The 27,836-nt window shown below is 59.5% G+C and overlaps 1 protein-coding gene across 1 annotated transcript; it reads right to left on the bottom strand.

Annotated features, from left to right (window-relative positions):
* Positions 1 to 151: 151 nt before the first annotated feature.
* CTDSPL (CTD small phosphatase like) lies at positions 152 to 27,547 on the bottom strand. Its single transcript, XM_044675325.1, has 9 exons — positions 27,524 to 27,547; positions 27,109 to 27,181; positions 24,098 to 24,354; positions 20,009 to 20,041; positions 17,340 to 17,441; positions 15,411 to 15,467; positions 10,123 to 10,215; positions 5,433 to 5,618; positions 152 to 3,655 (listed from the first exon to the last, which is right to left on the bottom strand). Exons 1-9 carry the CDS (start codon positions 27,545 to 27,547, stop codon positions 3,530 to 3,532), a joined length of 951 nt encoding a protein of 316 aa, XP_044531260.1. The 3' UTR covers positions 152 to 3,529.
* Positions 27,548 to 27,836: the final 289 nt, after the last annotated feature.

Below are 27,836 nucleotides of genomic sequence, written 5' to 3'. Positions count from 1 at the left end.
GATGGACTAATGGCCTTGCTAAAAGCCAAACTTAAAAATAAAGAAAAGCAAAGACCAAACCAGCCAGTGGATGAGGAAGCTGAGCGACTGGATGTCCTGAGGCTACCCCAGAAGCTGAGCACCAGAGATGAATCACAGCCACCAGCGTGTATCCATTGGTAAAAACTTTTATTTTTGACAGTGAGGAAAGCATCGTACCCCTGAGGAGTGACGGCTCCCTCCTCCTGCGGCCCTCGCTTCTCCAGGGCTTCTTCTGGCAGTGAGGTACCCACAGACCCATACCTCTCCAGATAAGCAGTGTGCCCGCTGCTGAGCGTGTGTTACTCTACAAAGAAGGTGCCCAGAAGGATGGACCAAAGACAGATGGCACCCACCACGGTTACAGCAAAAATGGAACAAATACCCAACAGCTTAGTTTGCATAGATAGCCAAGAGAATCTCAAGCAGCGCCCTCTCCCTCTCCTCCCAGCACCTTGGAAATCAGCAGCCCCTGTGGCTGACCAGGGGCTGCAGCTTGGCCTTTGAAAAAGGAGAAGACTGTGTATGTTTGGAAGTCACACAGCTGCGTCCAGGAGCTCTCTTGTCTATAAGCCCATGCCATCTGCCTCTCCTGGTGCCCCGAGGAGCAGGGGACCCTTCTTTGTCATGAACAAAAACACTGCTCAGAAAACCATAGGGGGAGGCCACAGGAACAGCAACAGGGGAACCCTGACAGTGTCCAGAGACACGTGGCCTTGGTTTACTGACACTTCATGTGGCCACCCTATCTTGGATTTCCAGAACCCAAGTGTCCTGCCTGCCAGCTTGGCATCCACAAAGGCTACATGTAGGCATGACACCTGGCAGCCCAGCAGGTAAAGGACTATGGACCTCCAGAGGGGCTGCCCTTTTCCTTGGGCTCAACAGAAAACTGAACTAGGGGCTGCTTTGGTGATTGGGGGGGGACATATGGCACATGTAGAGAAAACATTTTTAACCTTTTGTTGTTTTGAATGCCTCTAAATTTACACATGGCAACAATTAAGAATACCCGTATCCATTTTTCCTTTTTAAAGCAAACATTCTATTCATTTTCTGGCCTATTGCTTCATTAAAGTGTAGGGAGGTGCTTTAAAGATGGGTGTCTGGCACCAACTGCCGTGCGGGAAATGAAGACGACATCTCAAGGTGGGCCCCCACCTAGCTGGGCTGAGGAAGCCAGGCGGTGCAGTGGGTCATGCCTGCTCACCCCTTCCCACCTGACTAAGTCAGGAAACCCTCCAGATGGGCAGGGTTTCAGCCTCATCCTCCCAGCTGGAGAGGGCAGACAACTTCGGGCACCAGCCTTCCCTGCTCTGTGAATTTAAAGGCTCTCTACCCTCTTCCAAGGGCATCCAGGGAAGCCAAGAAAGAACATGATTTGGTTGTGTCTTGTCGAAATTCATCTGTCTGCCGGAGGTCAGAACAGAAGTTCACATGTCTGTGGACGTAGGGACTTGAGACGTGAAAGACACTTAGGATCAACATTCATTCACAGACATTTAAGGCAATGGGTTCAATCAATCACTGGTTGGATGAATGAGCACTGAACAACGGCTCTGCCCACGGCTGTCATGGAATGGAAACGCCAGCTCGTTCTTGGGCCCCGAGGTCCCGCCTGGATGTCTCCCTTCAGACCGTATGGCAGCCCAAGTTCCCCATGGCAGCCATTCACCATACAGAGGGCACGCTTTTTGGCAGCTGGGTTCATCCCTCCACATTCCAAGTGAAAGCAAAAGAAGAATTTTGAGCTCCGATAAAATGTACACCATCCAGGCATTCCTAAGCCCTTTCTCCTTCAGAGCTGCGATGGTGGAGAAGGGGCACAGTGTGGGGGGATGGCACTTGTACCCAAGATTGGCTGGTTCTTTCAGAAACAATGCTGTCCAGATGGTCTTACTTTGCAACAAGTTTCATGGCACAGCTTTCAGACCTCGTGGAAAAGCATCATGCGTGCTCTGGGCTGGACGAGGAACGAGTGCCATCTCCTTCCCTCTTCTCCGGCTCCTCCTGAGGCCAGCCCTAGCAGCTGGATCTAGGGAAGATGCCCAGCTTCCCTCCCTGCTCCAGGACTTCTGGAGGTGAACTCTTCCCCATTGTTGCTTGGCACGAGGATGGTAGCCAACGGATCCCAGCAGTGAGTGTGCCGCCATCTTGAATATCAAACGAATGCCATGGAGAGATGCTTTACTTTTGTTATTTGAAATTTCTCAAGAAGTTGGAACAAGAGAGCTCCTGCATCCAGTGGGTGCCTCCACTTGGGGGAGAAGATTTCCCGCATTGGCAGGTCAAAGCAAGTGGGTTTTTGGCGTAGGCACGGTGGCAAAGAACAGTATCACAGCCGCCAGGGCCAGTTCCATCGGCTGATGGAATGGTAGCAGCAATGAAAACTCCCAGAATAGCTTGACAGGTATATCCAGCTTACCCCAATAGGCTCTTTGAAAGGAAAGGTTTTTAGAGAGACTTTTTTTTTTGGCCTCCGAAGAGAATGGGGGTTTTGTCATCACATTGCAAATCATGCCTGGATGGCAGCTGGGCAGGAGAAGAGATGAGATTCCCCCTTCTTTGCGGGGAAAGGGGATGAAAAGCCCAATCTGTGACCACTTAAAAAACATCAACCCAAAACTCCATGCCATGAAACATTCTCTAGGATGCTCAGGTCGCACAAACGCGGAGAGCCTCAAAGCTGTCACAATGGATGGGGACAACGAGGACGAACATGGAACCGGAGCAACATCACAAGATGCCAAGATCTTAAGCCCGACGTGGAAACGTGGCGGCGTCTCCAGACCTGCGTGCAGAAGGGCCCCAGCACCTCAGCTGCCCTGTTTTTCCGTTTCTTTAGTTATTATATATTACAGTGCTCTATAAAACGCTCTCTTTCTCTCTCTCTCTTTCTTTTTTTTAAAGCAGTTAGACAATAAAAGATTAAAAGATGTCTGGAAATACTCAGTATACAAAAATTAACTTTTATCTCAAAATAACATTCCAAAGGCACTTCATTCAGTAGGAAAGAGACTCAGAGTCAGTTCAACTGCTCTAAGCAGGAAAGAGAGGGAGAAGGTCTGAATGTCGGCAACGTCCCAAGGACAGTTGGGAGCAGGGGTTCAACGGTTGAAACACATCAAGATTCATTCATTTTTTTGGTATGTTTTAAGAAAAAGCGATCCCGTAAAACGTGTTTCTATTTATGAAATTCATGAAAAGAGTTCCTTTTAAAATAGTGATTTTCTTTTCCTTTTTAAAAAGAGGCATGATCGACCACACTTGAGGAGACAGACAGGAAGCTTCTGAAGGCCAGTGAGGCCCTCTGCTCACTGGTGTTAGTGATGACGGTGATGATGACGATGAGCGCTACCCAGGCTCATTTTCCTTCCAGCTCTGGCAGAAACCTCCTCCTCCCAGCATCCATTTCCAGGCGTGGACAGTGGAGGTCGGCTCCCGGACCAAATAGCTGGGTGTGGTTTTGGCAACAGCCCCAGCCAGGTTGGAAGGAGGGACGAGCCCAGGGCTACCTGTGGCAGAGTTTCCGAAGCATGCAGTAGACGTCTTCCTCTTGACTCAGTCCTTCAAAGAAGGGAATTAGGTCCAGCAACTCAGTGTCGCTCATGTCGTCAAACCAGGACTGCACAGGGACCTGGAACAGAGAATGCCACAAGGTGATCACTGGGCAGCCTGGTCCTGGACCCAGGGGTGTCCACCCTGCCTCCTGTCCTAGCCCTGTGTGGCTGCCAGATAGTCTCCGCCTGCTCTGACTGCCATCTCCTCTCTAATGAGCAGTGTGGACCCAATGGGAGCTCTCAATCTAGGACTCTAAGGGGCCCCCCACTTAGCACTCGGCCTCTTTTATCTGTATCACTGACTAGTCTGGGGCTTCCTGCTGTCCCAATGCCACCCCCCTCGAGAGGCTTCCTGGAACAGTGGTTAGAAGGCTGCCAAGGGAATCAGGAAGACCTCGGGCACTCTGGGCAAGTCCTTCATCTTCCCTGACTCTGCAGTCAGGAATAGACCCTGCTTTGCCCCAGGGTCATGTGGTATGAATTCATTTCTTCAAACACCAAGTTAAAATCTCCTCGTGCAGATTTCCCACTTTATTCTGAAGTTTGGGATGAGGGGCTGGCCTCAGGGGGCCACTGAGCCCCAGGAGTTCCGGGCAAAAAGGAGAAAAGCAAAGCTGATGCATTGCTCCAGGAGATCCTGTGGAGGTGGCTCCCACCAGTCTCAGGAGGCCCTGCCAGGAGGGCTGGGGCAGAGCCATCCGGGGCACTCCAGCCCATCTCTAGGCAATGGTGAGAGGAAGTCAGAAGCACACCTTGTGCTCTTGGTGGGACAATTCTGTGGGACTTTGTCCTGCTCCCTCTTATCTTCCAGAATCTGTCCTGTACTATCTGGGCCAGGCAGCCACACCCAGACACATTCCTCATCTTAAAGATTTTCACCATTGCAAAAGCCACAGGTGACAGCCCCCTACAGACAGACAGACAGACAGACAGACTGAGGCTTTAGGGCAGGAAAACCTTCCTGATGGTGAGGGCTGCTCCTAATGATAATGAGCTCCCCCAGACACAGAATCGGAGACCTGGAGGGGAGCCCCATAGTCCCACTCCTCCCTGTCTAGCGCTGGCTGCCCTAGCATTTGTTGGGCACATTCGGGAGGTCCCTTCTGCCCCCCTGAATCTAGAATCCTGCCCTTTTCCTCCCAGGGGCTCCCCAAACAGAGGCTTCTCTTTCTCCATAAAAGGGTTCTCTGAGTCTGTGACCTTGGATTGAGCTTTATAAGGTGGCCAAATCTTGGCTGGGACACAATTTGTGATTTCTTCCCAATTTTTGCTCTTCCATGTAGCCCTGAGCTCCAACCTCCAGCCTGGTGCAAGCGGGGAGGAGAAAGAAAGGCAGCCGAGAGGGCCAGAAAGGACAAGTCCACTTGGGTCTAGGCCCAGCTTTGGCCCCCAATCTGTGACCAGTCCCTTTGCTGTGAGCCTCAGTTTACTCCAGTGTCATATGGGAACATTGACATTCACACATGAGCCTTCCCCGGGCCCGGGGAGGGGAAGCTCTGGGACCCAGGCCTTTGAGCTGGCTCTGTGCAGTGCCAGCTCAGGTGAGTATCCCTTTTAGGACAAGGGAGGAAAGGTGGGTCAGAGCAGCAAGAGAGGGAAAGGGGGCCCCTTTGGGTGGGGGGCTTCCAAGGTCTGGGTGAACCACTCCAGCCATAGCTGTGGGCCCCAAAGTCACTGCTGCTGCCCCAGGAGGGATTCCAGGACCAGACAAGGTGAGCTCAGGCAAGGCTGGAGCAGCCCTCAAACCGTGCCCGGTAGAGAGCAGCCCACAGCGCGCTGCCTCCAGCCCCCATGAACCAGTCGCCTGGAAAGCCTAGCTCAGCATGGAGACGACTGCCCTGAGGAGGCACTTACTGCATTCTCTGGGTGGAAGACGTAAGAGGCCGGAGAATTATCAATGATGATCACTTTGTTCAGTTCGCGCCCCAGCTGGCTAAGGTCTTTCACATAGTTTCCTCGGTGGAAGACACAGGACTCTCGAAAGAGCCTGGCCCGGAACACCCCCCAGCGGTCCAGCAGGTCTGCCACAGGGTCTGCATACTGAGAAACAAAGAGGCAAATGAAGGAACGAACGGGCGATCTGGAGAACCGAGGTGGCCAGAGCCCTTGCCATGTGGGCTGGCCAGAGCCCCGGAGCGCACACCCAACCCCCTTCAGAGAGCTTTAGTTTGTAGCTCTCTTCTAAGACTTCCAGAAATCCATACAAGGTTCATTCTGCCATCTCATCCCCCTCAGGAACTGTCTTGTCACGGCGAGTGGGCAGACCTACTGCAAAGAACTGTACTGTATTTTTCACATTTATATGAAATTCAAATCTTTATTTCTATGTCTGTCCACCCACCCATCTGTCCGCCCATCCATCCGTCTATCTACGTATCTCGAGCTGATGGAAGAGTCGCCCCACCGGGGCCACCTGGAAGCCATCGGGAAGGCATTGGAGTGAAATGCACTTGGGCACGTTTCCATGATTTCACCCGATCTGGAAAGACCAGCTGCTTATTTACTGCCTCCAGGTGGCCAAGACCAAGGGAGCGCGGACATGGGATGGAGCCAGAGCCCCCTGTGGGTCTCCCTCCCGTCCATCTCTGACCAGCAGCCTCTAAATGGAGTTTCTCAGATCAGCCAACAGTCACCCACTTGGATGGGGAGGGGGTTCTGCCAGATCAGAAGGGAGGCCTGAGGGGGCCTCTTGGGAAAGGGAGGTGCATGTGAGGAAGAGGTCAAGGAAAACCCGGGGCCAAACCTACAAGATCAGACTCATTTCTTGGGCGCAGGTAAACGTCTGTCTGTCCCAGGTGAGGTGGCATCAGCTGCTGAGCCCTCAGTTCAAACCAAAGCAAACAACAAGGCCAGCCTGTGGCTTCCAGCCTGACTCTGGGCCTCCTTGGGTTGGAGAAATCCCCTAATCAGAGCCAGAACACCCTCTTCCCAGGGAAGAGCCCCCCAGCTGACCAGACAGGAGAGGCTCGAGGCCTAAGGGAAAGCCTGGGGGGAGCAGCAGGGCCCACCCTGATCACTGGCGGAGGGGAGGCCCAGCACAGGGCCCAGTTGGCTGGAGAGGGAATGGCTCTGCCTGGTCACAGGCTCATCTCTGTGGCTGGCCTGGGACAAGGGGGCACTAAGGTGTGCTCCCCTCCCCACTAGTGGCATTAATCTGTACCTCCTTATTGAAGTACACAAGAGAATGGGTAGACTAGAAGCCCCAGAGGGGGCTCTCACCCGAGACAATGCCAAGGCAGGGCTCTAGGCCTGGGGCCATCATCTCCTCCTCATTCTCTTCCTTTCTTTCAGCCAGCAAGCACTATCTGAAAGCCATGGGACATTCATCTTGGAGAGGTCCTTCCGGGGCCCAGGCCCACTAAATCCTTCCTTCCCGGGCTGGGAGGGCCACAACTGCCAGCCTGCAGGTGAAGGGCCGGCCCTGGGGCCCCGGGCTCCTGGCCCAAAGGGAATAGTCCCTCCCAGGGCCCAGGATGGCCCAGAAGGACCAACAGCCAGGCCCTGGGGCTTTGATGCTTCTAGTCCAGGCTCGGGGCACACCCACACTAGCTGTGCAAGAGGGAAGAGGATGAAGGAAGCAGCTGTGGCCGGCTGGCCTTTGAAGAGCTGCCTAAACAAGGAAAGGAATGTCAGGCTGTTCCCTCTCAGGCAGTGGGTCACCCCAGGCTACCCACAGGCGTGGGGATGAGCTCAGCCAACAGGAACTCTGGGAGTCACTGTCTACTGCCCTCCCGGCTCATTCAGGTGGCCTCAGAGCCATCTGCACCCCTTTCAGAGAGGGCTCTGGACTAGGCACCAGCTCAGGCCCAAGTGGCCTGCCCCAAACCTCCCTGGCACTGGCCCAGCCCCAGTCCCAGAGGAGGCAGACCCGCTGGGTCTGTGGGGCTGCAGTCGATCCCCAGCGCACACTGCAGTCGGGCTTGGCCCTCTCCCTATAAATCACAGTCTCTGCATTTCTGTGGGCAAAGCCTAAGAATACCCCTAAGGACTGGGGGCACCCACAGTGGGGAGGGCGCCAGAGCTGAGGCGGGGCACAGTGCTTGGCATGCATTTAGGAGCCAGTGTTGGCTCCCCCAGCAGAATGGAAGCCCCCTGAGGGCAGGCACCGTCTCTTGGTGCCCCCAGAGCCCGGCAGAGAGCTGCTAAGTCGTGGGCACTTAATAATGCTGCCTGGTGCCTGACGGAGGCCGAGAGGCAGAGTGGAGAAGGGCCTGCCTTCGGAGCCAGGGCGGGCTGAGGAGGCTGGCCACTCACTCGAGGGGGCCACGGCGTGCGAGGGTGGAGACGGCGCAGAGGGAGAATCCCCGCCACACCGGACACGTGGGGTGAGGAGCCAGCAAAGGAAGAAGGAGGCCTCCGAGGCCCCAAGGGAACACGGTGGGGCCTCGGAGGCAGGCGATCTGGTTGCAGCTCCCGCCTGTCACGGATGGACGGCGGGGTAACCTGCTAGATCAATGGCGACATCAGAGAAGCCTCGCACTGGACTCCCACCGTTCTCCTGCAGAAACGGGGAAGCTCGGGGCAGGAGGCCAGCTGGTCACGTGGCCGGGCCATCCCGATGGAGCTTAGGTGGGACAGGCCGGGAAGGAAGGAGGGCCTGGGGGGGAGCCGGGACCTCTGGAGGTAAAGGGGTGGCGGGAAGGGCCAACAGCAAGGGATGAAGGAGCATTAGAGGCGGAGAAGGAAGGATCCTGGGATAGGAGAGGGTCAAGCAGGGCCTGGAAGGGATCCAGGACAGGGGAAGAGCCTGTCAAATGGCCCCGGCAAGTCCAGACCTCAGAAAACGTCTGCATCTGGCGGAAGCCTTGGGGACGGCAGTCTCGGCCGCGGCGAGGGCACTGAGGGGCTCGGGGGGGAGACAGGCTCGAGGACCAAGGCTGCCACGGATGGCCAGAGCCTGGCCAAGCATCTGCCAAGAGCCCCAAGATTCCCGGGTAACCCCCAGCCCCACCGGGCTGTCCTTTACACATGGAAACCTTCTAGCTCTGGGCAGCTGTCCCAGGTGAGAACAAACAATAAGGGGAAGACACAGTGGGCTCAGCAGCCAGGCTGCAAGGTGGGAAGAAGGGGGTCCAGGGGCCAGGAGGCCGGGGGGGGGGGGTCTGCTTGTCAGCAGTGGGGAAGGAAGGAAGGAGCTAACAGAAAAAGAAGGAAAGGGTGACCGGACAGCACTGCATGGAGGCCCAGGGGAAGCTCTAGTGCCGGCCCGGCTGCCCCGGAGAGAAGGGCGACGGTGGCCCAGGGGAGGACTCTCAGGGTGCCAGCAAGGCAAAGACAGAGGGGCTGGAGATGAAGGCGGAAGGAGGGGATATCCGGGCCTGAGCTTTCAGTCTGCAGGAGTGTGAGGCGGCACAGCAGGGAGGACAGTGTGGCTTCAGGTGTGGTGGAGCCGGGACGCCCACAGTCCCAAGAAGACTCTGGACCAGGTGCTGGACTCGCCAGCGAGGAGGCCAGGTGAGAAGTCAGCAGGTGATGGACCTGGGCGTCGGGGGACCCACGGCCGGGGAGAACTCGGGAGGGGCCGAGTGCTGGCCAGAGGTCGGGCCATGACAAGAGCTGCCAGCATCAGGGCGGTGCTTGGGGGCCACCAGGCTTCCCTGAGGCCTTGGAAGGAGGAAGAAGGTGCATGAAGGGAATTTGGTGATGGTACAGCCCGGCTTCAGGGGGCAGAGTCCGGCTGGGTAGGGACGGGACAGCACAGGACAAAGGAAGAGCTGGCTGACGGGGCCCCCACCCTCCTGGTCTGGCACAGTGTGGTGTCCAGTGGGCAAAGCTCTGGTCATCAGATCCTGGGGCTGGAATGAACTCCCTTGAGGGCCTGGCATTTTGGTTTGGTCTCAAGGAGCTGTTGGGGGCAAGGCGTACCCCAAGATATTCCATTAGTGGGTCTGATGGGCTAGGGTCCCCCAGTGGTTAGCTCCCACCTTGTGGCAGGTGGTCAGGCAGCTCTGGCTGCGCCCATCCTCCACACACTAGCCTGGCTGAGGTCCCACGGGCAGCCGCTGACCTTTGGGAAGCTGTTCTTGTGTGGCAGCAGAGGGGGCACCCCCCAAAGTCACCAATGAGTCTTTGGTGGGGTCTTGGGTCAGGAGAAGTTTATGATGCTGGCCTAAATGGCTCATCCTCATTCTCCTGGGCAGACCCCCTCCCCTGCCAGGGAGCACATGGAATCCGACAAGATGCCAAGCTCGCTCCCGCTGGCAGCAGTGCAATAAGGGCACCAGGCAGGACAGACTGGAGGCCCCCCGAGTGTAGGAGGCCATCTAGAGATGTGACACCCCCCTGGACCGTTCTGGGGTCTCTGCCACTGAGGGTGCCCCAGAACTTGGAGCCTTTGGTCCGCTGTCACTGTGGTAGGCCAAGCCCCCCAGAACCAGAGGCTGTACTGTAAGCCAGATAAGGACGGGCAGGGAGCCGGTCCCCCCAGCGACACCCTGACAGAATTCTACCCTTGTCTGCCCGTGGAGGGGGAGACAAGGCCCCCCCCCCAGAGGCACAGCCCCCCACCCCCCATACAGCTGGCCCAGCAGCAAGCATGACAAACCTTGGCCAGGCTGGCGGTGAAAAGGACACACTCGAAGAGCTGCCCCATCCTCTGCAGAAACTCGTCCACGTGGGGTCTCTTCAGCACGTAGACCTGGAAAGAGACGGGCCGTTTAGTGACAGTGAATGCTGGGGGCGAGGAGCTACGGGGCTGCAGAGTCGGGGTGGCTGGCCCAGGGGCTGGTGCCCAAAAGCCTTTCCTGGAAGAAGGGGAGCCGCCCAAATCTGGCCTGACTCTCCTTGGGGACGTCTGCAATATTCTGGCTAAAGGAAGGGCCGCTGGGTCCTGGCCAGCCCAAGAAAGCAGGCAGGAAGGCAGGGCCTCCTCCATGCCCGGCGCTGTGCTAGGCACCCTGGGGGGTACAGAGACAAGGAGGACACAGCCCCTTCCACCAAAGAGCTGACATTCTAAGGGGGACGTGACAACAGAAGAGGGGCTGCTGGGAAATGGGCTCACACGGCGGACATGAAGGACGAGGGTGAGCTGGACAAGGCCCAGCCGGAGAGGACTGCTTAAGCTGCTGCCATTCCCAGGAAAGCCGCCACGGCCCCCTAGTCATTCCTCTGGCCTGGCCGGGCCTGGGCTTTCCTGGGACCAAATACACAAGGAGCTCCTAAGGGTGAAGACCAAGAGCTTTTCCATTTCACATTTAGGGCCAGGAAACTGCTAAGGGAGGGGCGGGCGAGGACGGGTCACGATCAGCGCTGCTGGAGGGAGCTCCTCGGGCTGGGAGTGCTTGAAAACTGACCCGTGTTAGGACTGAGGATGCGAGGAAGACACGGCCACCGAGGCCATCTGGGCCAATGCCCTTCTTTACGGGCATGGGGCTGAGGACCAGAAAGGTGAGGAAGGAGAAAAGCTGGAACGGAAAACCAAGCCACCCAAAGGGCCATCCTGCCCCCCACAGGGTCATCTTCCTGTATCTGAGTCACTGAGATGGGCCTGGCCCACCCATTGCCTGGGCTCCTTCTGGGGCAGGGTAGGGGGGCCTCGGCCACTTTCCTCAGTGGGGCAGCAGCCATGGTAAAGGGGCCAAGCCCCGAGGCCCTAAGAGGGCTCCCCTGGGCTGGCACGAGTCACAGCTGTGTACCTGGAAGAACTCGAGGGGAGGGAGGCTGGGAGCTAGAGGCCCTGAAGCAGAAAGCACAGAGCAGCACAATGTGCTAGTGGGAAAGCGCAGGATGGGGCAGAGGGACTAAGGCTCCAGGGGCCAAAGAGCCCGCACAGGCCCTGCCTCTGGGAGCGGGGGCAGCCCCGGGCCCCCCAGCTCTCCTCTGCGCTCACCCCTTCCTTGTCTACGGCGCGCGGGGAAGGCTTCTGAATTAGGAGCGTTACGCGTGCCGGCTTTGTTTGGAGAACCCTCATTGGGATCTCGGCGTCCGTCCGTGCGGCGGCCGGCGCACACAAGCCAGGCCGTGCGCCGGCGGCTCCTGTTCCTGTGGGCTCTGTGTCGGCATCCATCGTCCGTCAGGCCCGTCGGGAGACGCTGGCGCTCCGGGCCTCCCGCCGCCGCTGCCGGTGCGCTTCGTGTGGCCGCGCCCGAGTGCAAGTAGTCGAGAATAGGCCGATGAGAATGGGTCCAGCCTATCCTGGATTACTTGAACCAGGTCACAGCCTTTTCCAGGAGGCTTTGTCAGCGAGGTGCTTTAGCTCCAGGGAAACGGAGATTTCCGATTGGAGACGCCAAAGGCCAGCACGCTGCCAGCCCTACGCGGTGCCCCTGCTCTGACCAGTGCCCGGTGTGGAGCCCAAGCCGAGCGTGGCTGCCCGGGAAGGCTGCCTTCCTCCCGCTCCCCTCCACAACAGTGGGCTGCGAGGGCAGCTGGCCCCTGCCTCCCTCTAGAATGTTCTCTAGACGTGGGCCAGCACTGACCTAATCTGTCCCCATTTCTGGTGGCGTCATTTGCCCATCACGCCTGCAGGGTTTTCTTGGCTGTGCCACCCCCTCCCCTTCCCCAGGAGAACACAAGCTCCTCCTGGGTGGTCTTTGTTTCTGTGTGTGGGCTGGCACCACCCTCAGGGGCTGCTTGTCCCACTGAATCCTCCAGGGTTCTGCAGAAGTGAATTTTCCAGTCAGCTGAAAGCCCTTGGGAGCAGCCATCTTTCTAATGCCCAGATTCTGCTTCCCTCGGACCCAAGACACAAGCTGGCCTCTCCGGCTGCCTCCCTTCTGCAGGGGGCCAGCTGGTCTACCTCTGTGGGTGAAATCCCGGCGGCCCTCTTGCTGGAAGCCCGTTAAATGAGGATGGCCAGCTCTGTTCTCTCAGGGGGCCCTGAATGGCAATATGGCCCTAGGCTAACCGAGGTGACGTAGCTGGAGGGGGATCCAGTGTGGCCTGGCATGCCAAGGCCCAGCTCACCCCGGGTGGCCCCAGGTGGGCTCCTGCTGAAGGACGGATGATGGAGCTGCGGTCCTCAGCAAGAAAGCCAAAGGAGAACCTGGAGGCTCATTTGGGAGGATCTGAGCACAAGACGGTTTTGGCCAAGCCGTCACAGACGCCGTGCATGAACGGACACTGCCACCAACAGTCCCCCCAGCCTGTGCCGAATTCAGAGATGAGACAATGTTGTGGCTGGAGGCGAAGGCAGAGCTGGACGTCACGGCATACCGTGCACAGGTCCGCCAGCCTTTCCTAGAGACCTCCAGGGATGGGGAGCTCACTCTGCCAGAGAGGCCCAATCAGAAACCCTTTTCCCAGTCAGAAGGCATCACACCTGGGGCAAGAGCTCTTTGGCTGCCCAATGCCACGGGATCTATAGCATCACAAGCATCTGCTGTTGGAGAGAGCAGGGACCTGGGAGGCCACTGTTACTGCCTAGTGAGCTACCCTTCCCCAGTTTACTGGCAGGGCATGATGGGGAGCCAGGCTCCTGAGAGCAGCTCCTGGGGAACCCCTCATCCTGCCACTGGGATTGTGATCCCATCTTAGTGGCCTTGAGATTCAGTTCCCTGAAAAGGAGAACCACCTTCCCAGGGGGGGCCGGGTTTGGTCTACAAGTCTCTTTTTCCTTTTAACCCCTTACCTTCTGCCTTAGAATCAACAAGGGAGAAGAGCCATAAGGGCTAGGCAAAGAGGGTGAAGGGACTTGCCTGGGGACACCCAGCTAAAATGTTTCTGAGGACAGATTTGAACCCAGAACCTCCCTTCTCTGGGCCTGGTACTCTATTCACTGAGCCACCCAGCTGCCCCAAAAAAGTATTTTTCAAAAAGTCAGACTGGAATCCAAAGATAAAAATTAGTGATCTGTATTTCTCCAGGTTCCATTTGCAGAGCCAAAGCAGAACTCAAAACCCAGCAGATGGCTGGCGAGTCTGGCTCCTGTGCCGCCAGACAACTAGGGGGTCTGAGGCGGGGGAGGGCCCCGACGACTCCCCAGACCTGCCTCTCGTCTGTCTGGCACCTGCCTTCAACAGGGCACATGTATGTGGGCTCCCTTCTTCCCTCTCCTCTTTGTGCCCCCTTCCTCTGGCATACAGGAAGCACCTGATCAATGTGGGCCTACTGAGCAGTGATGGCTACAGTCCTGGGCCCGCTTCAGGGCCTCATTCCAATACCTCCTGCCGTAATGGCCCCAATCCTCACTGCGAGTGCTACCCTTGAGGCTCTGGCCAAGGCCAGGGAGAGAACAAGTAGAAGAGAGCCGAGAAAAGGCAGAGGATTAGCAGAGGCACCCAGGGAGGACCATGACCCGAATGGAGACTGTCCTCCAGGCACCCCCGGCCTCCTCTCTAGATGGGGAGCCCTATGCCCCCCCCCCTCAGCTTCCTCAGGGCCTCCTTTGCACCCAGAGCTTTCTTTTATCAGGATCTATGAGAGAGAGAGAGAGAGAGAGAGAGAGAGAGAGAGAATGAGAGAGAGAGAGAGAGAGAGAGACATGCAGAGAGGGAGAGACGGGGAGAGGGAGAGAAGAGGGAGAGCACCCATTGTAGAAGAGAAAATAAAACCTGTGTGCTAGCCCAGAATTCAGCCTCTACCTCTCTCCATCTCCCATCCCTGACACGCATTCCCTTGTCATTCCTGCCCAAGAGCAGGAGTCACCTCCTCCAGGAAGGGTCCCTTGACTGTCCTCGTCAGTGCCCTGGTCTCCCCACTCCACTGCCTCCAATGACTTCTCCTTAATCAGGTTTGCTGCGCTCAGCAGGATGGGGCCTGTCTGGAAGACTGACTCGGAGGCCCCAGCTTCCTCCACGTGGGATGGCAGCCCCCAGTCTCTGCTGGGGCAGCTCAGGGGGCTCTGCCCAAGCTCCCACGCCCTCTAAGGAGCCCTGGAGCTCTCTGACGTCGCCGCCACCACCGTAATAAGAACAGTAACAGCCGGCCTCTATCAGGGCCAGGCACGTCCTAAGTAAGCGCTTTGTTCCTCACGACGACCCATCCGCATTTTACAGGGGAGGAAACTGCTTGTGTGAGACCCCACAGCTGGCGTCTGAGGCCAGATTTGAACCCCGGCCTTGTGGCCATCCCCTGCCCCATCTCCATGCTCCCAGGCCCTGCGAGGCAGAGGACGGAGATGAACCCGACAGTGACGCCCCCCAACCCTCTTTTGCCAGGTTTGCCCCGATTTTAACAGAAGCCCGACCTTGCTCACGGCCCCTCCCCAGAGGCGATGGGGTGGACAAGGCCAACAGGCCTTAGTTGGGCCAAACCATTCTATCTGTCCGTGGCTGCGGCCCTCGGAGCTTTCAGAGGGCAGGGCAGCTGGCCAATGGGCAGTACCTGACCTCTGACTGGACATCGGGCCCTGGAAAGAACGCTTGGGGAGAAGATGGCCAGGGAAGCTGCCCGTTCTGGGGCAGAAGGTAAAGGCCGGAGGGAGGGGTACGTCCTGGGACCTCGGGGTGCAGGGGGCGTAGAGAACCTCCGACGGGCCAGGAGCAAGGGCTCCGAATAGGGCTGAGCTGGCCGGCCGTGTGCAGGGACGAAAGAAACGTGGAAGACCAAGCAGGACCCAGAGGCCCGGAGCACGTGAAGGACCAGGAGGCTTCTGGCAGGCCCAGCTCAGGCCTGCGGGAAGGGGAAGCCCCTGGGCGCCGAGATGCCAGCCTGGGTTCCTCCAAAATGCCTCCAGCTGGGCTTTGAAGGAAGAGCAGGCAGGGCCTGACCGGGCCAAAGACGGGGCTCGAGCGAGGGGCCGGGTCAGGGAGGAAGGAGGCAGGCGGGCAGCCATACGCACATGCAGCCCGAAGGGGAGGGCGCCGCCATGGGTGGCTGGTGGGGGGGGCATTCCACGGGCATCGAATGGGGCAGGAAGCCCCGGGAGGGCGGCTGCTGGGCGCGGATACTCACTTGGTGTATGGTTCCATCGATTTCAACCGGAACGATAAAATCGGCATTGCTGATGGGCTGGAGAGAAGGAGGAGAAGGTCAGTGTTTCCCAAGTGCCCAGAAATGCCCATACAAGGGGCAGGGCATGCCCGGGCAAGATGGCACCCAAGGCTTTCTGGCGAGGCCCTGCCCGCTCTGGCCGTGCCTTTTCTCACTGAGCTGCTCCCAGGAGACGTGTGACCCTCGGACTGACCTACGGGGCTTCCAAGAAAGCCTTTCTCCTGGCCACTTGGCAGAGGGCACAGGAGCATCCCCTGGGGGCGAGCCCTCAGAAGCGGGCCTCCTTCGGGCCAGGGGGCTCCCCCCCGGGGCAAGGCCTGCCTTCAGCACAGTCAGGTAACCCAGGCCTCACGGTCTTGGCACCCTTGACCAAGCACGGATGGCTGCACGGAGCCCACCAGGACGGAGAGAAAACAATGGATGAGCCAGTCAAGAGTGGGGGGACCCCCTGCCCTGGGGAACCTTCCAGATCCATTCAGAAAAAGGAGCCTCCCCCTGCTTCTCCGTCTCTCTCTTGCCTCCCTCCCGGCTCCCCTGGACAGAGCTGGGGCCGAATACGTGGCCACTTGCTGACTGACTCCGAGGGACCCTACGTGGCCGAGTCCTGTGAAGGCTGCCTGGGCCTCTGGGGAGCGTCACGGGCGGCCCGGTGTCGGGGCCCCTTCGAGCGAGGTCCGCCCCGAGCAGGCCCCGGGGACGGTCACCCTCTCAGACACACAGCCTCGGTGGGGTGGAGGGACAAAGTGTGGGCGTGCCGAGCAGCCTGACCCCCGGGGACCCCTGATAGAGGCCCCAGCGGCCTCGGGACCGGATGCCAAAGCCTCGGCGGCAGGGACTAGCTTGGACCCTCAGTCCTTCCTCCATCACTAGTGGCCGCTCCAAGCTGATGGATGACCATCCAGTCGTTTGGGAAAACTCACACTCAGCAAGAGCCTCTCAATGGTCACCGTGGAGATGTTCCTGGGGATCAGGGGCCCCGAGGGCTCTGCACCCCAACATGGAGCCCCCAGACTGAGGGCCAACAACAGCCACTCAAAGCCTTTGCCATCCTTGGAGCCCAGTATTTCCCCCCCAGGATGAAGACTCCTGGGGAAAAGGAAAAGGAAATCGCTGGGCAGGCTGGGCCCGGGCCCCTCCCGAGGTGGGCCTCCGTGGTCAGCCGGGTGCTCTGGCCTGGCCACCAAGGTTGTGGGAAGGAACAAGAGGGGAGACGGTTCCCTTGGCGGAGGCCGTTTGGTGGAGTCGGGCCACTCGCCTTGTCTTAGATCGGCTCCGAGGCCGAAGGGGGTGCGGTGACTTGCCCAGGGTCACTCAGCTAGGACGGGCCTGAGGCCACACTGGAACCAGGACCTCCCGTCTCTAACCACTGGACTACCTCACTGGCCTGGGCTGTCCTCAAGAGCCTCGCGAGCTAGATCAGGAAAGCGGGCTGTGCCCCACGCAGATGGCGCCTGGCCTGTGGGCATCCCGGGGCCAGCTGGGGCTGCCCATCACTGCTCTGTTCCCACGGCTCCAGGAGGCCCCTGGCACAGGAGAGGCCAACGACTGGGCTCAGGAAACCGCTGAGAACGGGTCCCTTCGGTCCGTGTGGGGGAAGCCCTAGAGGGAGGCCGGCGGCAAACGAGGCCCGTCTCGGGTCAGGGTGGGAGTCCCTGGGCCGTGAGTGCCGGGCCCCAAGGGAGCCTTCTCGGGGGCGGTGAGGACGAGGGCTGACCCGTCGGGGCTCAAAGAAGGGAGCAAAGAAAATAAAAACAGAGATTAAAAGTGGGAAATCTGGGAGCTTCCCAGGCGCCCCCCCAACCCCGGCCCTCTGACCACGGCTGTGCCGACGGCCCAGACAGGGACGAGCCGGGAGGGAGTGGCCTGAAGCGGGAGGGGAGCCCCCGTTACCTTGAACGAGCTGTGCACCAGGGTCTCGTCGAGGTCGATGACCATGCACTTCTTGCCGAAGTCTGGCACCGACAGTTCTGGGAGGAGGTACTTCACCAAAGGCTAAAGGAGGAGAGAGACCACAGTGAAATGACCCCACCAAGGGCTCCTTGTCCACCCTGCTGCCGCCACAGGGAGCCCAGCACCCCGACATCCACTTGGGGTCCCTCATGTCCTCCGGCACCCCGGAGGAGGAAGAAGAGGGGTTCCACGTGGCCCCTTAGAGTCTGAGCCCTGATCTGTGACTGGCGCCCCTTCCATCTGGGGCTGAGCACAGAGGACAGCTGCTGGACTTGGACCCTCCAGAGTTGTGTGACCTGGGCCAAGTCACCTCCCCTCTGAGCCTCAGTTTCTTCATCTGTAAAATGGGGATGAAAATGCCACGGTTGTTGCGAGCCAAATAGCAGTACGGTCAGATCGTTTTTGTTGTGGGTGAACGAAGGAGAAAGAGCGTGGCCAGTCCTTCCTGCTCGGGCCTCCTTGGGCCGTTCACTCAGCCTCTCTCGGCCTCAGTCTCCCCGTCTGTAAAAGGGGCCCAGCTTGAAACCCTGACTTGGTCACGGCCAAGGTCCAGGCGGTCGGCTAGTCCGCGAGGGCTGAGCTCTGTTGGCTTTTTGACTGGACTTGAAGTGAGGAGAAGAAGCCGCTGCCGAGGCCCACCGGGGCAGAGCGGGAAGCTGGAGGGGAAGGCGAAAGGCTGCCTGCCGGGCCTTTGCCTCAGACGGACCAGACGGCGATCAGAGGACAGAGGCAGGAGCAAAGGGGGCAGAAGGGGCCCAACAGCTGGAAACGTGCCCTGAGGATGGACAAGGGCCGTTCCAGCGTGGGAGGGGCTTTCCCCACAGATGGAGCCCTCCGAGCAGAGGCTGGAGGCTCTGATGGTCACTCACAGCAGGGGCAGGCCAGAGGCTGCCAAGAGCCCACCATCCTGGGCTGGACACCTCCTCCAGGGCCTACCAGGAGCCACTGGGCAGCTCAACGATTCAACCATGTGAACGGGAAGATGAGGAGGTCTCGGGCCCACAGAAGACCCTTCGGAACCTCATTGGGCAGGACCAGAAGAAATTCAGCAGCACTCTGGAGGGTGCAGGACCCAGGAGGGAGGGGTGCCGGACTGGGGGGAAGTAGGGAGGGAGGGGGAGAGAGGGAGACAGACAGACACAGAGACAGAGACAGACAGAGGGAGACAGAGAGAGAGAGACAGAGGGAGACAGAGAGAGAGAGAGAGGGAGAGACAGAGAGAGAGACAGAGAGAGACAGAGAGAGGGAGAGACAGACAGACAGAGACAGACAGAGGGAGACAGAGAGAGAGAGAGGGAGAGACAGACAGAGACAGAGAGAGGGAGACTTCCAGAAATATTATAGCCAAATTCAGAGACAGACACAGAGAGAGAGAGAGAAAGAGACAGACAGGCAGACAGAGTTGGGGGGGTCCTTGCACCCCACGAGGCCCTCAGGAGAAGTCCAGGCCACGTCTGAGCCCTCACAGTGAAGCCCTGGCTGGGTGGCCGTTGGTGTCTCCATCTCAGGATTGTGACTTTCTGGCTGGGAGACGGGGAGTCTGGATGGAAGGAGGCTCCCTTCGGGCCTCCTCTGGGGCCGGCTGGGGACCCCCACTTTGGGGCTGGAGGCAGTCTGAGGAGGCTCTCTAGAGAACCGAAGGCCAAAGAAGGAATGGACTTGCCCAAGGCCACGTGGCCAGGAAGGTACAGGTGAGAAACTGAGGCTGGGAGAGGTGGTGACGTGGCCGCGTCGCACTGCTGGCGGGGGTTCTCTTCCTAACTCAGAGCCCGGGGCGGCCCCTCTCCTCGGCCTCTGCTCTTGGGGACCCTCAGCGCAGCAGACGTGGAAATCAGTGAGCGCACGTGAAAGGGGAGGTCGGGGGTCCCCAAATCCTGTCCCCTGAGCTGTAGCAGCGTGATAACGTCATCAGGGATGACAGAGGCTGCTTGGCACCGTGGAGACAGGAAGAGCCGAGTTCGACTCCTGCCAGGTGCTGGCCGGCTGACCTCGGGACACGGGCTCTAGGAAGTTCTCCGAGAGGCAGGGCCTGAGGACCCGCCCGGGGAAGGGGAGCCTCCGGAGAGGTCCCCAAGGCCGCCCCCCTCGCCCAGGACTGGGGAGATGAGATGACGCCGATGATGCTGGGGGAGGCGCGGAGCCTCTGTCTGCCCTTTAGCCGCCCTGGGCAGCGCCCGTGCTTGGCACGGTCCTAGGGGAGCCCGCCACACGAACGTGGAGGCCCGCGAACAAGCCTGGCAGAGCGAGCGGCCCGGCCGCGGCCTCCCGCCACAGCGATGGCCTCCGTGGGTGGCCCCGTGGCAGGGCTGGGGCCCTCGGGGACAGCCCGGCTAGGGGAGCCCAGCATCACTGGCCTGTTTGGTGACTGCTGACTCCGGGGGGCGCTCCTGAGGGCCGCGCTCAGAGCTAAGAATGTGGCGCCTGGACCACACGGGCATGTCTTGAGGCGAGGCCGGCAGCCTTTCTGACACTGGGCTGGCCTTTGACTCCCGAGCTTGGGGCTCTTCCCGTCCCTGTTTAAAACAACAGCTCCATGTCACGGCCCCCGGGGCGGCCGGGAGGACAAGGGGCGCAATCTCGGCGGAAGCCCGGGGAGGGCATATACGTACGCTCGGCACGGGAACGGCTTGCTTCTGGTCGCCCTGCGGAGAGAACACAGGAGACACGGCGGTCACTGGAGGCCACGGAGGGGGACGGACACGGGGCGGCTGACAGGAAGCTCCCCAGACCTGGCCGGGGCCGTCTCCCGGCTCTAACGTGAACCTCCAAAGAAGAGGAGCCGGAAGAGGGCCCTACGGCGACCCTCCCTCCCGCGGGGCTCCCTTCCCTGCTGGGGAGAGCCAACCTCCTGCCCAGGGGACGGACCTTTCTGAATTCTGCTCGTCAGAGCCTCGGGCTGCTGGGCACGAGAGCCCCAAACCTTGGGAAGGGGCAAAGCGTCCCCCGGGCGGCCACCCTGCCCTCTTCAGGGGCCGCAGAGCCCTGGAGCACTTGGGAGGGGCCCCGAGGGGTCACCCCCCCCCCGAGGGCCTCACGGGCCTCGTTCCTGGACCAGAGCCCCGCCACCTTCTCTGGGAAGGCCCGCCGGCCCGGGAGACGAGACCCCGAGCGCCTGTGGCCGGAGCCTCAGAGGCAAACAGCAGTGGCACTTCTCCGTGCCAGAATGATGGGCGTGGAACTGTGAGGCGCTGGAAGAACCCCCCAAGGCCCCCTCCTGCCACCTTCCCATTCCACAGATAAGGAAACTGAGGCTTGCAAAGACCACACGGCCGGTGAGTGGCGGACAGGTCCAGGACCCTCCTGGGGTCTCCCCACCATCACACGACGCCCCAACGCCTCACCCGGATGGAAGGAGGCTCCTTCTGAAGACAAACAGCAGCCCCGAAGGCCGCAGTGGCAGCGAGCAAATTCTGGAGACTTGGGGACCAGGGGGTGGAGTTCTGGGGCTCCACAGGGGAGCAGAGGAAAGTGGGGCCGGCTCGGGGGCCTCCTCTCTGCATCCTCAATGCCAGCCACAAGTTGGTACTGCCGGGGAGGCTCTGGGCCAGGGTCTCCCCATTTAGAGCTCGGCACCCTGGCTGCCCGCACTCAGTGAGCGCCACGCCTGGGCGCAGCGCCGGCGCCTCTGCCTCTGCCCAGTCAAGCCTCTGCTTCTCCCTTGCCCGCTGGGCCGGTCCCGGCGCTCTCATTCGCAGAAGGGCTCCTCAGAAGTGGCAGAATCGCCGTCGGCCCGCTCCGCGCCGTCGGCCCGCTCTCAAGTCTCGAAGGCAGCATCTGGGTGCGAGGTGCGGCCTCGTCACGGAGGAGAGCCTTGGTGGCTGAGCTCCCCACAGGTCGGGCCCCTCCGGTGCCCGCGGGCCCAGCACGGCGCCGAGCGAATGCCGGCTGCTCGCTTTATTGCTTGGCTCGAGGGGCCTGGCTAAGGCGCAGGCACAAAAGCTGCTCCCAATGGAGTGGGGCGGCAGCAACTCCACTCCCGGGAGCGCCCAACCAGAGTCGGTCCAGGGGCTCACTCGATACAGGTTTGCCGAATGACTGCTAGATGTCCCACGGCTGGGGCCGAGGCCCCCCAAGTCCGGGAGCCGCTTCCCCAAAGCGCCGGAGCTCTGGACCGCTTCTCCGGTGCCAGCAGGTGCCTGCGCGCTCGTCCTAAACCCGGGATCTCCGCCTGCCCGAGAGCCTCGGCAGGCTCCCCCCGCTTCTGCGCTTGGCACCCCACACTCTGCACACAGTGCGGGCCTCGAGCCTCAAGCGGCCCTTTGCTCCTCCCTGGCGGCTCTTTGATTCGGAAGGAGAAAACATGGGGACCAAAAGGGACCCTCGTGTCCGGAGCGCCGTCTCTGGCTCCTGGAGCTGCTCGGTACCTCGCTCAGTGGCCAAGGCCTGGGTCCTCGTGCGCAGCCTGGGCAGCCCCGGGCGCCCCGAAGTGTCAGAGCTGGCGCTGCCCCTGCCGCAGCCATCTTTGCACCTGCCTCGGCCGCTCCCTTCCCTTTCGGTCACTTTAGGCCAATTTTTCTTTTTCTTTTCTTTTCTTTTCTTTTTTTAAAAATAGGCTCCAAGGCCTCAAGTGGTAAGGGTGGGCCATGGGGGTCAAGTGACTTGCCCAGGGTCACACAGCTAGGACAGATCTGAAGAGAGATTTGAACCCAGGACCTCCCGTCTCTAGGCCTGACTCTCCATCCACTGAGCTACCCAGCTGCCCCCCCATACTGCCATTTCTGATGCATCCCACCCACACAGAGCAAGGTGGTGAGCCATTCTCTGCGTGTTTACGGGCACATCGAGGCACGCCACCAGATTCCACCATTTGTTGTCCCCCCCTCCTTCTCCAGCCAGTTGGGAGTGTATATTTGATCCTCCCATCTGGATCCACTGGGAAAATTGTGGGCAATGCCCAGGTGTGGGACCCCCCAAAGGCCTTGTGCCAGGCCAGGCTCCCCACATCCTGGGCAAGAGCTGCTGCTGCTCGCCCACAAGGACCGCGGTGGAAGCGGGTTTTGCGTGAGAATAAAAATAAAATTTAAAAAATCCAAGAGGCGCCTCTGCTCCCCTCCCTCCCCCAGGGCCGCCTTCCTCCTCGAGCTCCTTCATTAGGAGAAACGGTGGGTTTGGCTTTGCCTCAAACTCCCCCAGAATCTTTTCAGAGATTTTACCAGAAACTCCTGCACGAGGACGTGAAGGGGAGCCCTTGGAAAAGGCCAGAGGCTTCTTTTTCGTCTTGCATGTCGGAGTCTCTCTTGGGCTGGTCTTTTCAACTCCAGAGACCCCGGCCTGAAGACCGCCAGATGCGTCTTCAGCGGAGCTCGCTGTCCCTCGCAGGCGGCCTCCCTCTCGGCCCCTTGGCTGTGCGCCGCCTCTTGTCCTGGCCTTAGGACGGGTCCAGCTTCTTTTCTGGCCGCCTGCGTCCTCGAGAAGGTAGCTGGTAGTGCCTTTGCCCCCCCCCCAGGCCTGGAGGCAGCCCGCTTACTCTCCCCGGGTGCCTGCTGCCCTCGGGGGTGGCGGTCACTCGGATTTTCCCGGGCCTGGGGTGCTCCGGGTAGTCCTTCTGCCAGGAGAGTCCCGGCTTTCAGATCTGGGGACACGAGCAGTTTGGACTCGGTGGGAGCCCAGCTGGCCTCCTGCTCATTCCAACAAGCACAGCAGTGGAAGAACGTCCACTTTGTTTTCCCAACATGGATGGCCACGTAGGACTGCCAGGAGGTCACGGTTCAGGGGCTCTCTGCACCCCGGGCATCTGGGGAGCTCTGCGATCCCCGGCAAGCCTTGCCTGGCTGCCGACGGAAGGACGAGGGACGGAACCGCCCCACGAGTGCTCTTTCCTTGAAGCCTCTCTCCTCGGTCCCTCCGTGGAAAGTCAGCTTCTCCGCATTCCCAAGACGGCCCTTGGGCTGCCCACACAGTACCAGGCAGGCACCCCGGCAACCCACCGAGGCTTCCCGGCCGCTGTGGACGAAGGCGGGCTCCACCGTCACTGCCCGCCCCTTCTCACTGGGCCCTGCCAGCAGACGGGGAACGGGGCTCCCTGGTGCAAGGCCTCACTGGTCAGAAGGAGGGCCGTGTGGGGACGGGCGCCCGAGAAGCAGCCCCGGCTTATTATTGTAAAGGGGCTCAGGAGAAGGAAGAGCAATCGCCCAAGCGTCCATCCCCCCACCTGCCCAGGGGCCGCTCCAAGACCCTGCCAGAGAGGGACCCGGAGGACAAGCCGTGTTTTTTAAGCCCTTCCCTCCCGCCTTAGAATCAAGGCTCCACAGCAGAAGACTGGTAAGGCCCAGGCCAGGGGGTGAAGTGACCTGCCCAGGGCCACACAGCTAGGGAGTACCTGGCTCTCTTAGTGAAGAAAATCAAGCCAAAAACGGGACCGTGGCCCATACTTCAGTGGGGAGGCCCCATGCCACCCATTGCCCACAGAGGCAAACTTCTTGGGGAGCACGTGGCAGGCTGGGCTGGCCAACTCCAAGAAACTGGCAGAATGGAAAACGATGCCCAGCGGTCAAATGCTAAAGAAAGGAAGAAGGAGCAGAAGACGGCCACTTCTGGCTGCACCCTCCACTAGCCAAAGGAGCCAGTTCTGGCCCACTTCTAGCAGCAGCCCCTGAAGCTCCGCAGCCTTATTCCAGGCCTCTGTCTGCCTGTCTGCCTGCAGGCCTTGCCCTCGGGGGACCACTGAGAAGTCACTGGGAGACCCAGGGAGGACTGACCTTTTGAAGCCCCCCATTCTCCTCCACCACGGGGGGCAGCACGTAGCTGCTGCTCGTGCTGTGGACAGAGGTGGTGTCCACATCGTAGCTGCGGAAACAGCAGAACAAGGAGCTGAAGATGCTTCGGCTTCTCTGCTTCTTGAGGTTGATGCCGCTGCTGCTCTGGGCCCCTGTGGGAGGAGAGAGAGAGAGCAGAACCCTGAGAAAACCAGCCCCTGGGCCCCTGCAGGGACTGACCCCCCCACAGGAGAGCCGGGCTCAGCCCACGGGGAGACGCCTGCCCCGTTCACTCATTCGCAGGGAAGAGCTGTGCCCTCCTGGTGTGTGCCCACCCGGCACTTGGGAGGCTGAGGACCAAACGCCTCCACTGAGCAGTGTTCACAGCAGACAAGCGGGCGACCCTGCACCCCCACTGTCCACCACCCCTCTGCTGGGCCTACGGACCAGGACGCTCACAAGTAGTAAAGCTGCCAAGACGTGCTAACTGAGCACTTACTTGAGGCCAGGCACAGGAAAGAAAGAAGGTAGGAAGAAGGGAAGAAGGAGGAAAAGAGGGAAGGAGGGAGGGAAGGAGATGAAGGCTTGGGTTTGAGATGCTTGCGATACAGCTAATGGGAAATGGCCAGTAGGCAGTGATCTAGGGACCCTGACCTCCTAGTGGTGCCACGAATGGGACCCTCCATCTGTCAGCTCTGGGCATTTTCTCTGGCCATCTCCCTTGTCACCTCTGCCTTCTGGAGAGCTTTTCTGGGCTCCTTCAAATGCCAGCTAACCCCCCACCTTCTCCTGGGAGTCTCTCCCAGCCTCCCTCATCTTGTCTTTTGCCATCTGGCTGCAGGACTTTATGGGGCTCAGGTACCAGGTTCCCCCTCTTTTTGGGGGAGGGTCTGAGATATGTAATTCTTTTATGGAGTTTTAAAAAGATTTCATGTTGTTTTCTAGCACGGCTTCAATAAGCGTTTAGATCTTTAAAAATCTGTCAAATTTGGCCCAGATGATGTGAATAAACAGTAGAGATGAAGCTCTTTTATTCTGCATTCTTAAGGCTGTTCGGTGTAAATAAAAGCTGACCTGGATGCAACGATTTTTTTCAATTCTTGTGGATTTTTGTTACAAGCATAACAAACTGTTATTTACCAACCCAAAAAGGTCAAATCATCAGCCAGATCCCAAAAGCTCGCACTACGTGGTCGCCAAAACCCAGTCTGCAGACAGTTTCAAGCCGGGCCCCTTCTGCCGAGGGCTGGGCTCACCCTCCCCGGACAGTGAGCTCCTTGAGGGCAGGGGCCGTCTTTCTTCGTATTCCCTGCACTTAGTGGGGATTACCAAAGTGAGGAGAGCCAATGAGATCCCCAAGGGGCTGGCTATGCCTGAGAAGGAGCCTGAGGAGGGGTCAGACAGGGGAGGAAGAGTGCTGAGAGCAGTCCTGAGGCCCCTGAAGAGAAAGCGACAGTGGCAGTGTGGAGGAAGGTCAAGAACGATAAGGAATGGGGAAAGGCCTTCGCCTCAGCAAGCGTGAGGTCACTCTGGAGAGGAGGTTGGCGAGGCCTTCCCAGAGAACCCCTGAGGCCAGAAGAGCCCACAGAGGGGGAAGCTGACAGAGGCAGCTGAGGCTGGGGGGGGGGGCAGCAGACAAGGAGAGCCTGAGGAGATGGGAGGGTGTGGGATCCAGTGGATAAGATGGGAGGGGACGGCCTCAAGCAAGGCCACTCTTCCTCCGAGCTGGTGATGTTGGGGGGCTGCAGAGAGGATGCTCCTGGGGAAAGGCCTCAAGTTAGCAGATAGACAAGAAGGTCCGGAAAGGGGTCGGGGCATCGGGCAGCCACAGAGATGCCTCCCTGGAGAGAACACAAATCTGTAGATGTGACGGTGGGGAAGGATCCAGGCAAAGCACGGCGGGCAGTAAGGAAGGAGCAAGGGCTCAGGACGGTGTGGAACGACTCGGTTCACAGAGGGGCTGAGGCTGTGAAGACAATAGTGTCGGAGCAGCCAGGTGACTCAATGGGCAGAGCCAGGCCTAGAGACGGGGAGGTCCAGGGGTCCAATCTGGCCTCAGACACGGCCTAGGTGTGAGACCCTGGGTGAGTCCCTTGGCCCCATCGGCCAGCCCTTCCTGTTCGCTCTTCTGCCTTGGAATGGATGCTTAGGAAGGTGAACAACGTTGCCCCCAAGTCCATCAGAGGTGTCGATGGCGTTTTTTCTTTAATTGGCCTATGGGAGGGCTCAACTAGCAATAACGATCAATGCAGACAACCACCACCAAAAGGCATCGCCGAAGCACCCACTACTCAGGCACTGGGAAAAGCAGCATCTCTGGAGCCTGGCTGGGCATCCCAGCTGGGAAAGGCCAGGCTGGCCAGTGACGAGGCATCCACGGGGTCACGCGTTCTTCCACCAAGGGACGAGCCATCCCCCTCCCCATTCTCAGCAGCCCACGCCACGAAGGACCAGCGTGTCCAGGCAGGCTTGGGTGTGTGTGTCCGTCCAATGCACACGCACTCTATGCCTGTGTAGAGCCAGAGAAGGGCATGGATAAGCCACGAGCCACGTGTGGGCTGTACATACGACATACGTGTCTAACGTGGCCTCCACGGGCACACGGACAGATGACCTCCATCTCTCCAGCCATCTGGCACCTCAGGAACCATTTCCATCCACGACTGTTTGCCTCAGCCTTTGGGGCCGAGTGATCCCTGCCGTGATTCCTGGATGTGGCGCGGCAATGGGCAGAGGTGCCCCCCTCCTGCTGGGGGACCCGGGTCAGACACCGGAGCTGGCAAAGCCTGTGCCACTCTCAGCAAGCTGTGGGTCAGGGGTGGCCTCCCCAAATGCACCTGGAGAGGCTCACGTTCTTCTGTGAAATCCCCCCAAATCAGACAGACAGACCGAGTGAGTGACTGAGGCAGGATTCACACGAGCCCGTCTAACCAGCCCTGCTTGATGGGGGAGGATGAGTGCCATGACCCAGGTTCAAATGCTGCTGCAGACCTGACTGTGGACATGGCACTCACCCCAGCGAGCCTCGGTCTGCTTGTCTGTAAGACGGGACAAGTAACCGTCCTGTTGTGCCCAGACCACGAGGGTCTGCCGTGAGGTTGACGAATCCCTCAGCAAACCTCTTGAGGTAACGTCTGCAGCGGCATTCAGAAGTCACTGCTTGTCTCCAGAAGCCTCTCCCAGTTTATCACTCCCTCCTGAGGATCAAACTCAGGACCTTCAGCTTACTAGACTGGCGCACAGTCACTCGGCTTGGGTTGGGGCCGATTGTCTTCACCTTTTAGGGTCCGTTATTCAGTCTGGAACTGCTGGCCTGAGATTCCCTTCGGGGCGGATCCTCACAGGAACAGAGAACAAGGACAAGCTTTGGGGTCTCCCACTTACAAGCCAGTCCTAAAACTTGGGGTTCATCAGGTCTTGCTAGGCTACGAGTTTGGGGCTTCTAGATTCCATGTTGACAATCCAGCCAGGCTGGGCAGAGGCCCACGCTCCAGAAAACGCCGGGTGATGACTGAGTGCCTTCAGGTGCCAAGGATGCCCCTGAAGCCAGTGGCCATGGCCAGAGCCAGCATGTTTCTTCCCCGGACAGCCGGAGGTCCCCAAAGCCCGGCCAGTGCAGCTGGCATCAGCCCCCCCAGCCAGAGCTCCCAGGATGAGGTGGACTTACAGGCGACAGTTTTGGCTTTCCACGCTGGGAGGAGACGCTCCCTACTTGAGCCCAGGTCTGAAGTCTGAGGGGCCG

This window comes from Gracilinanus agilis, chromosome 1, assembly GCF_016433145.1.
Source record: "Gracilinanus agilis isolate LMUSP501 chromosome 1, AgileGrace, whole genome shotgun sequence".
Lineage (NCBI taxonomy): Eukaryota > Metazoa > Chordata > Mammalia > Didelphimorphia > Didelphidae > Gracilinanus > Gracilinanus agilis.
This window is presented reverse-complemented; position numbering and strand designations above follow the sequence as displayed.

Bases quoted from the DNA above. Each gene is read 5' to 3' on its own strand.
- CTDSPL (XM_044675325.1), bottom strand. From the start codon at position 27,547: ATGGAATCTAGAAGCCCCAAACTC. The intron at 17,442-20,008 runs GTACGTATATGC...CTCCTCCTTTAG, and splicing joins AAGCCGTTCCCGTGCCGAGC to CCTTTGGTGAAGTACCTCCT. The intron at 3,656-5,432 runs GTAAGTGCCTCC...TCTCTGTTCCAG, and splicing joins TCTTCCACCCAGAGAATGCA to GTCCCTGTGCAGTCCTGGTT.